At 45.1% G+C, this 14,045-nt stretch overlaps 1 protein-coding gene across 3 annotated transcripts in view; it reads right to left on the reverse strand.

Moving 5' to 3' along the window:
* Nucleotides 1-14,045, reverse strand: part of Nek10 (NIMA related kinase 10) — a 179,942-nt gene that overhangs the window by 123,173 nt on the left and 42,724 nt on the right. For all 3 annotated transcript variants that reach the window (XM_041663105.1, XM_041663107.1, XM_041663106.1), the window contains 8 exons: nt 11,318-11,457; nt 9,776-9,837; nt 7,829-7,906; nt 4,684-4,748; nt 3,318-3,420; nt 3,097-3,225; nt 1,914-2,051; nt 1,086-1,131 (listed from right to left, as the gene is read on the reverse strand). In XM_041663105.1, the coding sequence (XP_041519039.1) occupies nt 1,086-1,131; nt 1,914-2,051; nt 3,097-3,225; nt 3,318-3,420; nt 4,684-4,748; nt 7,829-7,906; nt 9,776-9,837; nt 11,318-11,457 (761 nt within the window). The remainder of the gene's footprint in view (nt 1-1,085; nt 1,132-1,913; nt 2,052-3,096; nt 3,226-3,317; nt 3,421-4,683; nt 4,749-7,828; nt 7,907-9,775; nt 9,838-11,317; nt 11,458-14,045) is intronic.

Below are 14,045 nucleotides of genomic sequence, written 5' to 3' on the forward strand. Positions count from 1 at the left end.
AAGTGACTGGGTTTGTCTTTTCTAAAAGTTTTGACTGTGTTCTCCATCCCACTGGCAGGAAACAGGCCTCCCAGCTTGTGGGCGCAGCCGGGACTCTGTCGCCACCTGGTGGCACCTACTGAAACAAATCTGGAAGGAGAAGTCCCCTCCATTTTATTTGGGGGTTGAAAATGTCACAGGAGCTACCGTAAGATTGCCAAAACCGTCATCGTTTGAGTCCCTTTTTTTTCTTGATCATCTCCAGCTCATTTCTTGTACAATCATTTAATTATTTTGGTTTGTTTACACTGTGCTTCTCTATGGCGGGGAGCAAAATATTTTAACTATTTTCAGATCAGCACTTATGAGATCATTTCACTGCCTGACAAAGGGATGTTTGTTAAGAATGAAAGTACAGAGATCACCTGGGCCAGGTAGTGGTGATGCAAGCTTTTAATTCCAGCACTCAGGAGGCAGAGGCAGGCGGATCTCTGAAAATTCAAGGCCAGCCTGGTCTACAGAGTGAGTTCCAGGACAGTCAGGACTACACAGAGAAACCCTGTCTCAAAAAATGAAAAAAAGAAATGTAGTAATAAGGGCGGTGGGGCTGCGTCCCCAGCACCCCGGCTGCCTGGCTAGCTTATGCCCGAAATAACAACACACAAACTGTATTCATTTAATCACCACTTGGCCCATTTCTATCTAGCCTCTTCTAGGCTAATTCTCACATATTAATTTAGCCCATTTCTAATATTCTATGTAGCACAGCTAGGTGCGCTCACCGGGAAGATTCTAGCCTAAGTCCATCCTGGGTCGGAGCTTCATCGCGTGCATCTTCCCTGGAACGGGGAGCATGGCGTCTCTCTGAGGCGTCTGCTCCCGAGAGGAGAGCTGTGGAGTCTGAGCTCACTTCTTCTTCCTCCCAGCATTCTGTTCTGTTTATTCCTCCCACCTATCTTCTAACCAATGAGGGCCAAGCAGTTTCTTTTTATTTAACCAATGACCTTCCTCCATCAAAGAAAGAATCTGAATGAGCTTACTTTCTGACAATATAATATAAATAACAAAGATATGTTTTGTTAATTAAAAACGCAATTCATACTTACTTTCCAAAAATGTTTTATAGTAACGTACAATGTTGGGATGATAAAGCTGTAAGAAAACAGATAGCAAACATTATCAGACTGTTTCCAACCCCAAGCTTTCTCCATGACCACTTAGAGTCTGTAGACTGCAGCGACGTCTCCAACTGTCAGCTAACATTTCGGATTGTAATGACTTAAAACTGTGCTGCTGTTAAATTAATGAACATTTTGATGTCCTTTATGCCTTTGTCAATGAGGCTAGAAATTATTCCACTTTCTAACTTAGAGTAGAGATTCGGGAGGAAGGGTCAAGGTCACCTTGACCACACAGCACAATCTGATGAGCAGCCTAGATTCCACCACACAAGACTGGTCAAGGAAAGGAAAAGGAATCAAAACCCACATTCTAGATTTAATAAGTCAGACTTGGGGTGTAAGCAGTTTGGCTTTACTTGACTGAAGCTGGGGGTGGGTGGTCTTTCTTGTATTCCTGTGCAGTAACTTGGTAACCAAACACTGAGGCTGGGGACTCTTTCTCTCGTTTCTATGCAGTAACCGGCAGCTAAGCACTGAACATGATCGTGATGAAGACAGAAGGGCTTCTCATGCATGGTGTGTTCTGGGTTGGAAGCTCAACTGCTTTGCATCAAAGGCAGCTATAAACTCCCAGAAGAGTTTCCATGGCTCAATAACAAGCTTCAAGAAAAACACTGGTAAAAATATCACTGCACCAATGTCCAGCATTTCACACTGGACTTGTTTATGAACAGCACGGGTAAGAACAGCACAGGAGCTCAGCCTCGATGACGTTTATGTCAGAGGCATCTCAGAAATAAGACAGATATTTACCTGCTCCTTAATTATTGTTAATTCAGAAACAATGTTCTTCACACTGCTGTCTCGGTCTTTCTTATCCTTCCCGAATGCTGGGTTATGTAAATTGACCTCCTTCATTGCTAAAAGGTTTTGACCACTACGTTTCCTAACCTAAAATAAGGAAAGAAAAAAAATTGTTTAATTAAATACCCTGATGAGAACTGAGGGTTAAGACAAAGACGGATTAACTAGAATAAAAAATCACATGGTTAACCGAGCCATAGCATGAGACTCTAGCCCACCAGTTCTCAGCAGAACGACCACCCAGGGGTGGTTTTCAGATATCCTGCATGTCCCATATTTACATTACCATTTCGTAATCTAACAGTAGAGAAATTGTAGATATTAAGTAGCAATGAGATAAATTTATGGCTGGGGGTTATGGCAGTTTGAAAACAAATGGCCCCCAAAGGGAGTGGCACTATTAGGAGGTATCGCCTTGTTGAAGTAGATATGGCCCTATTAGAGAAAGTGTGTCACTGTGGGGGCAGGCTTTGAGGTCTTCTAGGCTCAAGCTACATCTAGTTCAGACCACTTCCTGTTGCCTGCTGATGTAAGGCTCTCAACTCCTTCTCCAGCATCATGTCTGCCTGCACACCACAGGTCCCACCATGAGGATAAAGGACTAAACCTCTGAAAATATAAGCCCCCCACTTCAATTAAATGTTTTTCCTTTATAAAAGTTGCCATGATCATGGTGTCTCTTTAGAGCAATAAAAATCTAACTAAGCCAGGGCCACCACAACATGAGGAACTGTACTGAAGAGTTAGCATTAGGAACATGGAGGACCGCTGGGCTGAGCTCAGTCCTGTTAGCTTCTGGTTTGGCGCCCCCTGCAGGACTCAGAAGGATTTCACTGTGCAGGAGCAGAAACGCTGGAGGAAATTTATAAACTGTCATGCACTGGGACAAGCTATTTCGACCACTTCCCTGTGACGGGTGGAAGACGCCCTGTGTCAGCCAATGAGCTGAGAACCAAGGCAACACCCACAGCATGACCACACCCTATGGTACCAAAACAACCACTCTCATTTTTATCTCCATTTATTCTCCAGTTTTCAATGACAAGGACTCCAATAAAAACAAGTATGGACCTCCAAGTGTGATTTCAAGTTTGTTTTGTAATATAAGAACCCTTTTCCAGGGTGGAGTCACCTTGTAAACACAGCCAAAAGCTCCACTTCCGAGATGGTCCAGCACGGCATAGTCGCCTATATACTTCAGTGGCGCCTTCTTCTGATTGATGCTTTCAATATTCTCAGCAATCTGCTTCAGTTCATCCTCCTAACCATGTCATAAAGGGAAACGGGCTGCTGTTATTTCATCCTGACCGTGCACAGAACAGCATGCACAAACGTTTAAACCTCAAGACTTACCAACAGTAAATTCAGCTGTGACACTAAGTCCTCATAGGCACTGATATCGCGGACGTAATGGCCTATGTCAATGAAGATCTCAAACAGGTCAGTGGGGAAAAGTCTACAGAAAAAAACACCCACAGTTAATGTGGAGCTCGGGAACAGGGAGCCGTTGCTGCCCTTTTGATGCAGCTCGCTCACCAGCTAACCCTACCCACGAACCTAACTTCATTAGGTTATCAGCAGAGGACAGAAATAGTACGTGCTGGCTTATCATGGAAATTTCCACTGTAGCTGTATTCCCCGCAGGGTGAGCGAAGAGGAAGAGCAATGTTCTAAAGGCCCACTGAACAGCGTGGTGCTTAGTTACTGCACTGGACTTCACACTTAGAGCCGGGGAGGGGCGGACTGCACATTGTTTCTATGGCGACAAAAGACAATGTAGTGGAAACATTATACTATGGCCTTGTTTGTAATCTATCTGGGGGTACAGACACGAAGCATGCTCAAAGAGGATGTTTGTTAGGTGTTCATGAAGTACTCAGCACTTACATGGAGTCATCTGTTACAGCTCTAAACTTAACCCCAGCATGGAAATATACTTTTAATTTTGAAATGTTTTATGAAAATATAATGCTGGAAATTGAAAAACAACGGAGAGGATTATGCATTTTCAAAGTGCTGGCTTCCAAGCCCTCTTAAAATGTTTGAGTTCATTAAGACGGATGGCTTTGGGCTATGAAGTGAAAGTTTATAATAAATAGTTTTCATTTCTGTTCCCTTAAATTCAGATGCCATAGGAAAATATAGCAACAATAGAAAGTGGGCCGCACCTCTCAACAAAGGATTTGATTTGACATCCAGTCTTCCCTCATCAATAATATTTTGGTAAGATTGTGGAGGTGGATTTTTTCCATAGGGTATGTGTGCCCTATGTGTGCAACGTGTCTGCTTCCTACGGCCTATTTCTCCACCATACTCACCAACTCCCTTCCAGCCTGGTCCTGGTTCCCAGCCTACCAAGGGTGCCTTAAACAAACCCTGGTTGGTACGAGGAAATGACCAGACTAACTATGGAATTTCTGAATAGTCAAAGACAAGTATGTGTTTTGATTCTATCTACTCAAGATGTTAATATCCTTAGTTCAGGCCAGGGCCTCAGCAGTTTCATGGTTTGTGAGGAGCTGTACCGATGCAGGCAGCTGTCACATGGCCTATGAGGTGACTGCAAGAGCTGTTCAATCTGTGGAGTCTAAGAAGTCTGGAGAGGCAAGGCTTGCATAGAGCCAGTGTCTTTGCACAGCCTCTAGTCAAGAATGCGAAGTCAGGTTGGCCTAGCAAGAACTTTAGTGTGGTAATCACCCGTTTTAGTTCACACTCATACCTTTTAAAGAGTGGCCGGTTCCTTTCCATACTGAAGAGAAACCTCAGGGCTCTGAAAGCATAACACTAGGAAACGAAAGAGATGGCTCTTAGGGGCAGCACAACAAATTAAAACCTTTTCAGTGCAGAACTACCAGGAGCAGCCATCGCAGAGGCCTCCCTGTGGGTGGCGGACCTAAGCCAAGAGTAGCAGCAACTCCCAAGTCCCACTCCCATCTACAGGGCTGGAGATGTGGCCCTGCTTACTCCATACTGGCCACTGACTCCTTTCTAGAATGTACAAAATGAACAGCGGTATAAGAAAAGACATTCCTCTGCCCAGGAAGCCACACAACCAGAGACTTCCAGGAATTCAGGGTTCACGTTCGCTATTCATATGGTTTCTAACCACTGGAAAACACCACATGGGGAAACAGTAACCGGCACACTGGAGTCAAGTGTGACAGATTGGTCTCCTGAATAAAAAGGTCCTACCATTCTCCAAATAGAACAATGGATGGTCAATCATTAAAAAGGCTTACAAAGAGACCTGAGTACTTTAACTGAGAAAAACAATTTCCTGGGACCAGCAAGATGGTTCAGTGGGTAAAAGCATTTGCTGTCAAACCTAAGGACCTGGGTTTGATCCCCAGGACCCACATGCTGGAAGGGGAGAACTAACAGACTGCTCTCAGACACCCAAACATGTTCCATGGTATGACTGCCTACACACAGAAGCACACAAAAATAAATAAATGCAGCTATATATTTTCATATATAAAAAATTAGCTTCTGATAGTCTACAGGGGAGAAAGTAAAAGGGGGAAGGGATCGAAAAGAAAAGCAGTGGGGGAGAAAAAATGGGGGTGGTGCCCTGGCTAGTTTTATGTCAACTTGACAAAAACTAAAATCATCTGAAAGAAGGGAACCTCAGTTGAGAAAATGCCTCCATAAGATCCAGCTGTAGGGCATTCCCTTCCTTAGTGACTGATGGGGAGGGCCCCATTGTGGGTGAAGCCATCCCTGGGCTGGCAATCTTGGGTTCTATAAGAAGGCAGGCCATGTAGAGCAAACCAATAAGCAGTACCCCTCCATGGCCTCTGCATCCGCTCTTGTTTCCAGGTTGCTGGCCCATTTGATGCTGACCTCTTTTCTTCCCAATTTGCTTTGGGAAATGGTGTTTTGCCTCAGCAAGAGAAACCCTGACTAGGATGGCAGAGGAGACAGGGGAGGGGGTGGAGAGCAGTGAGCAGGTTCACTTGTGACCCAGAGACCAGCAGAGTGATTCTGGTCTTCTGGAAACCTGGGATCATTTCATAAAATTGATGATCTGCACATAGAAGATCCAAACAAAGCTGCCCAGAGTCTGACAGAGAATAAAGGGGCGTGAAGAAGCCTGGGAAGACAGTGGAGAAGAGAACATGGAACCCTTCTAGTTGGAGCTTTAAAACCTCTCTTGGCTTAGCAAAGCTCATGCTCATGACAGCTCTGACTGGCTGTGCTGTCCGGGGCAGCGCTGTGCATCTGATTGCACTAGAGAAAGCCCAGCTTTCCTATATGCTCACAGTAGCTCCCCAAAACCCCTGTCTGGCTGCACACAGTAGCACCAAGAAGCTCTCAGAGTTTGGCCATTATGTTAAATGACAAGATTAAAGGACTTTTTAGAACACATACATAGAAACATGGAAAGCGTACACGATGATTGTGGAGGCCCAAAAATGTGAGCCTATTTCCACCTTGTCTGGAGATCAGAGAGTTTGGGCTTATTTAAAGTTGTTGACAAGTGTGGCTACAATCCTGACCCTGGGGTGTGGTTATTTGGTCTTTTTGACATTAAGATGGTCCATACAGGGAGAGCCTCTCCACCCTAAGCAATGGTCAGAATATTCCAACATGCTTCTGCTCCTTCTTTTGATATAGGAGGTTTGACCTTGGGAGTAGCTGCCTTCAGGATACTTGGTACAGGGTGGGTTCACTGCATAACCAACAGAATACTTTTCTCATGGATTAATTGCTTGATGGCTCAACGTGTTGAAGCAAGTAACTGTTCTGGTTGTCCTGTGTACCATGTTAAAGCAGGTTTTACTCTGCTTCCCCCTGTGTATTGGGTATAAAAGCGTATGGAAAATTGAACACAGGAATTTCAGTATGTACTGCAACTCCCTCCTGATTCTATCCTGCTTTCTGTTTTATTATTTTCACTCATGTCTTAGTTCTAATCCCCAGGTCTCTACCCTAGTAAGTGGTATTTTTATTAAGGCTGGTCCCCAACAGGTTATAGGGAAGCATACAATGTATTGATGCCTATGTGCAGTGTCTAAACAAGGCTAATCATACCCATCCCCTCAAATACTGACCTAGGCAAGGCTAACCATACCCATCCCCTCAAACGCTGGTCTAGGCAAGGCTAATCATACCCATCCCCTCAAAGGCTGGTCTAAATAAGGCTAACCATACCCATCCTTTCAAACGCTGACCTTCAAAGCAGTTTTACTCCCTTTTGTAAATGACTTAGTGAATCTTGTCATTCTAATGTCACTGGGAACACAATCCCTAATGCTCACTCCCCAGAGAAGTACAAAGGATTCTATATAAGTGGGCCTAGTTTCTGCCTTTGACACTGTTACAAGACACACAACCCAAGCCACTCAGCATCGCCCCCCATTCCCAAGCATCGTTTAAATTCTCCACTTCTCGCCTGCTGATACCACCGCCATGGAAATTCCTGCCATCCTGGGGCAGTAGTGCCCAGGAGTTCCTTGTCCCCTTTTAAATACCTTCTCATCCACCAAAGTCCATTTCTGGGGTTTCCTTTTCAAAGACAAAATGTTGGTGACTATGGTTCATGTTTAAAGATGACAATCATTTTTACATTGTTGTTATATTCTGATGCATAACAAAATACCTTTTTTAAGTACAACCAACCGATGAACAAAGAAGCCATTGGCTCAGCCCCATAAGTCACTCACAGGGAGCTGTTTCTGGCTCTTCCATGCTATTTGGAATCACTGGTTGTCATACCAACTCCATCACTAATTAAGCACACTCCCTTCCCATCTGCACAGGGCCCCATGCTCACCTAAACAACCCTAAAAAGTACACATCATCTTATGTGGCCCCCCAGACTCCAATACCTTGAGACAAGGAGCAAGAGACAGGCTTGTTACCTGTAGGAGATTTGTTTGTGCAGCATTCTTTTGTTTATTTGGTAAAATTAATTTCGCGATTGTATATACTCCATTTTCCTGGAAAAACCAAGAGGTTATGTGTCAGTGACTAGCAGTAGCGATACTACCCAGAGAGACAAGCATTCAGGAGCACGACCAAAGCCTTCCAACAATGTAAACAGATAGTAAGGACGATATTAAAACTGTCAATGTGATACTGTTAAATGCCAAAGACTAAAAACAAGCTTAATTTTTTTCAAGGCAGAATTATATAATACTATTATATAATAGACTACATAAATTTAAAATTATTTAAATATCATAAAAGCAAAGAGTGGGAGAACATGAAGGGACGGAATAAAGGAATTCAAACATCTTTATGCTCAAACCTAAGGGCTGGAGCGATGGTGCTGTTCGTGATGAGCTTGCTGCCCAGCATGAGTTCAGTTCTAAGAACTGAAGTTAAAAAAAAATATTAATGAGCTGGGTGAGGTGGCTCACTTGTAATCCCAGTGCTGAAAAGAGAGAGATGGGGGCTCCCTGCAGACCATTGGCCAGCCAATCTAGCCGAATAAGTAAGCCCTGTGCCCATGAAATGCCTGTCTCAGAAACAAGGTTGGGTGATGGAAAGACAGTTTGGCAATTGAAAGCACACACTGCTCCTGCAGAGGACTGGAGTTAGGTCCCTGGCACCAAAGTTGGTGACTCTCAGCTGCCTGTAACTCCAACTACAGGAGATCCACTGCCCCCTTCTGGACTCTGTAAGAACCTACATTCTTATGTGCACAAACCCACAGGCAGATACACACATATGAGCATCATTTTTTTTTTAATCTCGATTTTAAAAGAAGTGGACCTCTCCCAATGAATGTCACCTCTGGCCTCCACACACACATGCATGCATACCCACATACATGCATGCACACCCACACACATGCATGCACACCCACACACATGAATGAACAGACACATGAAAACACAGGTACATAGACATTCCACAAATACCAAATTCAAACTATAAAACAGATTTTTTCTCCCTTTTTGTTTTTGATAATTAGAGAATACACAGAGATTAACCATTTTAAAATAAGTGTTTTTTAGAAAAAGAAAAATGACAGAAAAGGGACAAACATTAAAGAAATCAAGTTAATTGTGGAAACAGCAGTAGGCATATCCATGGAGGTGAAAAAGCCAGTTTTGGCTTTCTGTCAGCTCTGAATGCATGGCATCTTATCCACCTCCATAAATCTGACCATTATAGCTATAACTTCCCTGTAGATTATTCTGTTTTATTCATGCATATACTCATGAGAGGTCAGACAATTTTTCCCCCCTCTGGGAATGAACCCAGAAAGTCATGAAGGCCGGACCTGTGCCCAACCTGGCTGTTCTTCCCACCACTTCCCCACCTGCTGTGGTGCCTATGGACTTAGGCCATCCCCACTGCCACCACGCATGCCCAAGATGACATCACAGCTATTAGTCTCCTCCTCTGTAAAACCCTGCAAGAACCCAAACAAGCGGCTGCAAGACAGGCAGGGACGTTACCAGCATCTGCCCTTTCTAAGTTCTATTGAGCTTCGGTTATCAACTGAACAGTGCCCAGAGTTACCTGGGGGAGTCTCAGTGAAGGGATTACCTCAATTGGGCTAGCATGGGCGTGTATGTGGTACATGATCTTGCTTGTTAATTGATTTAGGTAGGTCTAGCTCACTGTGGGCATTGTCACCCCAGGGTAGGGGGTACTGGGTTGTATAAGGAAGAAGGCTGAACAAGCACCAAAGGGAACAAGCCAGTACACAGAACTCCTTCATGGCCCCTGTTTTTCTTTCTTGGCTCTAGGTCCCTGCCTTGAGCTCCTGCCTGATTTCCCCAGCGATGGACTGTAATAAGTGTATGTCAAATAGACCCTTGCCTCTCTGAAGCTGCTTTTGGTGGTGCTCTTACCTGAACCACTTGGTGGGCATTGGTGTCGTTGAGAGCCAGCTCAGTGAGGGCAGCACAGCAGGCTGGGAGGGAAGCAATCAAACCCGTCAGACTCTCCAGGAGCCAGCGTGCGCCCAGCATTTACCAGGAATACAATAAACTGGTGTGCACATGAATCGTGACTTTCGGTACAGTCCCCAGACCCTGGTGATCAGACTATGTTCTATGGTTTCAGAGAAGGTGACAGACCGCTAATCATCACGGGCTGGGAGTCGTGCCCTTTGTCGTCCCCCCCCCCCCCCCCCCCCCCCCGCGCAGCTGCCTCTGTTTGCATTGTAAATAGAGACACAGTTCCTCCTATGGAGCTACACACCTCACACTGAAGACTTCCACACATCACCGTATGATCTCGCAACAATATTTCATATGGGCAAACTGAAGCCTGGGGTCTTATGAAACACGGCTAAGGACATATGGCCATCCACCTGAGTGGAGGAAATTCCCAGACTACACTAACTATGCATCTTTCTCATTTAGATGTAAAAAAGATGATGTCCAGTAAGCCCATATGATGCATACAGCTCCGGAAGACTATCTATATGTACCCTAGGTACCCCCACCAAACAGAACACCTGGGGCATTCTAGCCCCCAAGCCTCTTATGTCCCTCTCTAGGCACTGACAAGCCCCATAATCCCACTGTGATCACCACCAACTGTAGCACTCTGAGAATACCCAGACTACCGGGAGCTCTGAGACAAGTTAGCACGGTCTCCGGGGAACCTTTAAACAGGTAGGCGAGCACAGCCTGTGAAGAGCTAGGAGCCTTTCTTAGTGCACGCAGACTTCACAGGGAAGGAAGACCTAGTTCTCTGCCTTCACGTGTCCCTGGTAAAACTTCTCTTCGTTCCCCAGTAGGAAATAGCTACGAATAATGCAAGTCTGTCTTGTGCCCATTGCCTTTCAGCTCCTGTCCTCTGCCACACATGGTCCTCGCCTCAGAGTCTCCCCAAGTTCTGCTGGCTTCCAGCACCCCCTTTTCCTTTCCGGGCTGCTCCAGGGTCAAGACTGACCTGAAGCACCGACACTATATGGCTGCTTGCTCTATTAAACCCAAACACCCTGACAGGTGCAAGCTGGAGAGAGGTCCACCAGGAAAAGGCTTATCCCGCTTAGCTTTCTCGTTCCTTTGGAAACCCAGGCAGTTGTCATCTCTCTCTTCTCCATGGGACTGGTCTGAGGAGGAAGACTCCCTGGCCCCTTGGGAGTGGGATGCTTGCATTAAATAGGATACTCTAAGATCGCGGAAACTGTAGGAAGCGCGGTTCTGCTCAGACCAAGCTGTGCGCTTTAGCCCAGCAATCTCATCTGCCGTATCGTTAACCTGCCAGCCCAACAGCAGCACCAAGAAGGCGCTGGCATTCGTGCGGAGTCACTGCTCCACATCTGGAATCCTGCAGATTGTGCGCACCCGACACCACCGTACTTATGTTATAACAAGGAACAACAGCACGATAAAGAAGGCAGTATTAAGCAGCAAAACCCAGATGTGTGAGGCAGATACCTGCTTGGAGAGAGACAGTATTCTCCTGTATTTCCCCAGGGCTTAAGTCTTCGGATAAATGCAGCTGCTGGATTCGCCCTGCAGCATTTGCACTGGACAGGCTTCCAATGGAGGACCGATCAGAAACAAAATTCCTGTCTCTGTAAAAGGAAAGTTACTCCTTGGGCCATTTAGCCACCTTCTTCTGGACCGCAAACAGAACGTAAATCTCATAACGGGCCTGTATTCTCTATAATAAACAAACAACTAAATCAATAGAAATCAGGTCGCGAGGTTTTCTGTGTCCCTAATGGCTTCATCTGCAAATTCAGCTAAAACCGAGCCTGGTGGACCGTATGAGATGAGAGACCCTGCCCAACCTTCCCCAGCACTCCCTGACTCCAGGCACTGCAGTCTCAGCAAGGGTTCCTCTGAATTCCTCTTAGTGAAAACCGATTCTGCTGCATCTTCAAAGTGTTTCCTCTTTGACTCTACAGGAGTCTCCATGAACGCGGCTTGAAGCCCTGACTTCACCTGGCCTTATCAGCCATTTCTCTCTGTTCTCTTTCCTGTTTCCTCTGGCTGAGAACACCTTCTTAAAGCTTGCGCTCTGTTGGGCTACTTCCGGGGCTGCTCTGGTTTTTGGGTCGGTCTGCAGGGCTGTGCTCATCACCCCCTTCATTTCCTATCTTGTCTGTCTGACTTCCTCTGTTCTACAGATCCATTACCCATCTTCAACTACAGCTCACAAATCCTTGCTGTGCAGTGGGTCTGCCATGCCCTGGGTGCACAGCTTCCCACCATAGTCTCTCTGTCTGTTATCTGTTTTGTTCCCCTTGGTTTGTATGGTTATTTCATTTATTTATTTCTCATGACATCAGCCGTTTGGGTCTTTACGTTCCCACACATAACACAAATGGAATCTCCCTGTCCTCCCTCTGTGCTATCTGGGTCATTCTGTTCTTTCTGTCATGAGCCGGGGCAAGGAGCAGTTCCTTCAAGGCTCTTATCAGTGGACATAACTATCTGGGCACTCTCTGTGGTGATCACTGTGCCTGAGAGGAATGTGGATGCTTTTGAAGGCTGCACGTGTACAGGCCTAAATGGGTTTCCTGAAAACCACCCTGTTGCGGCCTCTTAACACCAGCGCTGCCAGCACCCGGCAGCTCCTTCTCTGGCATAGGTACTGGTAGCAGGCATAGGCCCAAGCAGACTGTACTTATCCAGCTGGGAATAAGCCCCTTCCAAATCACCTTAGCTACTTTATATATTCAATAATAGTTGGCATATATCACCTTCTCAGGGAAAGTTGTCTAACACCGTACGTGGATGGGGTTGGAACATGAGTCTCTAGGCATAAAATAATTCTTATCTATCAATGATATAAAATCTATGACTTGAGCTAATGAGAGAAAAGTGTCTTGTGTTGTAATTAACTCTAAATAATACTTGACTATTACAGAATTCCAGTCGTCATTAAGAAAATACCAACTATTCAAGGATAACTACATCCATCATCTTCACCCTACAAGCACAAACAAAACAACTCTGCAATATTTCTGACCAAGGGAATAGCCTATTATGCCATAGGACTGGTAAAATATAATCTATACATCCAAATAATTGAGGCTTTTATAAAAGCTAGGAGCTTGCCAGCAAGCTATATACTTTTCCTTTGTTTTCACAATGACAGAAATCATTAAAATGAAGCTTATGGCCCATATCACTGCAGTCTCTTCTAATGCTCTAAAATTTTCCCACAGAGAAAATCCATAAAGGAATAGTATGCACAGACTTAGTCACACCGACTTGATAATCTCTGGCAATGTTAAAATGGATAAGTCACTCTGCCGTAGAGCAAGCACAGAGTAAGCTCTATTGATGGACCAGGGATCATAAGCTCATCTCTTTTGAGCGAAATATCTACCTGTGCCTCTGGTTTGGCACACTTGAGGCTTAATTATGCTTTATAATAATATTAAGTAAGAGTTTATTCCCAAAGATGATGATTGAGTATTACTACTCAATACTTTAAGCTATTTAATTCATAAAATATGGTTACAATGTAATATACACCCAAGCAATTTCAATTTCAAGCAATTTTAGCAAACCATCCCTTTGTATGCTTATGGCATAGAAGCTACTAGAAAGCAGGTGTGGAGGTGGGGTGGTTTGAATGAAAATGGATCCCACCGGCTCATAGGGAGTGAAAGGCTTATTTGAAAGACTTAGGACATGTGGCCTTGTTGGAGTAGGGTGTGACCTTGTTGGGGAAGTATGTTACTGGGCCTAGACTTTGGAGTTTCAAATGCTCAAGCCAGTCAGGCCCTCTCTGTCTCTCTCTGTCTCTGTCTCTGTCTCTCTCTCTCTCTCTCTCTCTCTCTCTCTCTCTCTGTGTGTGTGTGTGTGTGTGTGTTTCTGTCTCTCTCTGTCTCTCTCTCTCTCTCTCTCTCTCTCTCTCTCTCTATCTCCCTGCTGTCTGTTGATCCAGATGTAGAACTCTCGGTTACTTCTCAAGCACCATGTCTGTCTGTGTGCCGCCATGCTTCCCGCCATGATGATAATGGACTAAATTTCTGAGCTGTAAACCAGCCACAATGAAATGTTTTCCTTTATAAGAGTTGCCACAGTCGTGGCGTCTCTTCACAGCAACAGAGCACTGACTAGGACAGGAAGCACACACCTTTTGTCCCAGCACTTGGAAGGCAGAGGCAGGTAGATCTCTGTGAGATCTCAAGGCCAACCTGGT

This window comes from Microtus oregoni, unplaced genomic scaffold (genome assembly GCF_018167655.1).
Source record: "Microtus oregoni isolate MIOR12 unplaced genomic scaffold, Mior012 000013F_ref0000133, whole genome shotgun sequence".
Lineage (NCBI taxonomy): Eukaryota > Metazoa > Chordata > Mammalia > Rodentia > Cricetidae > Microtus > Microtus oregoni.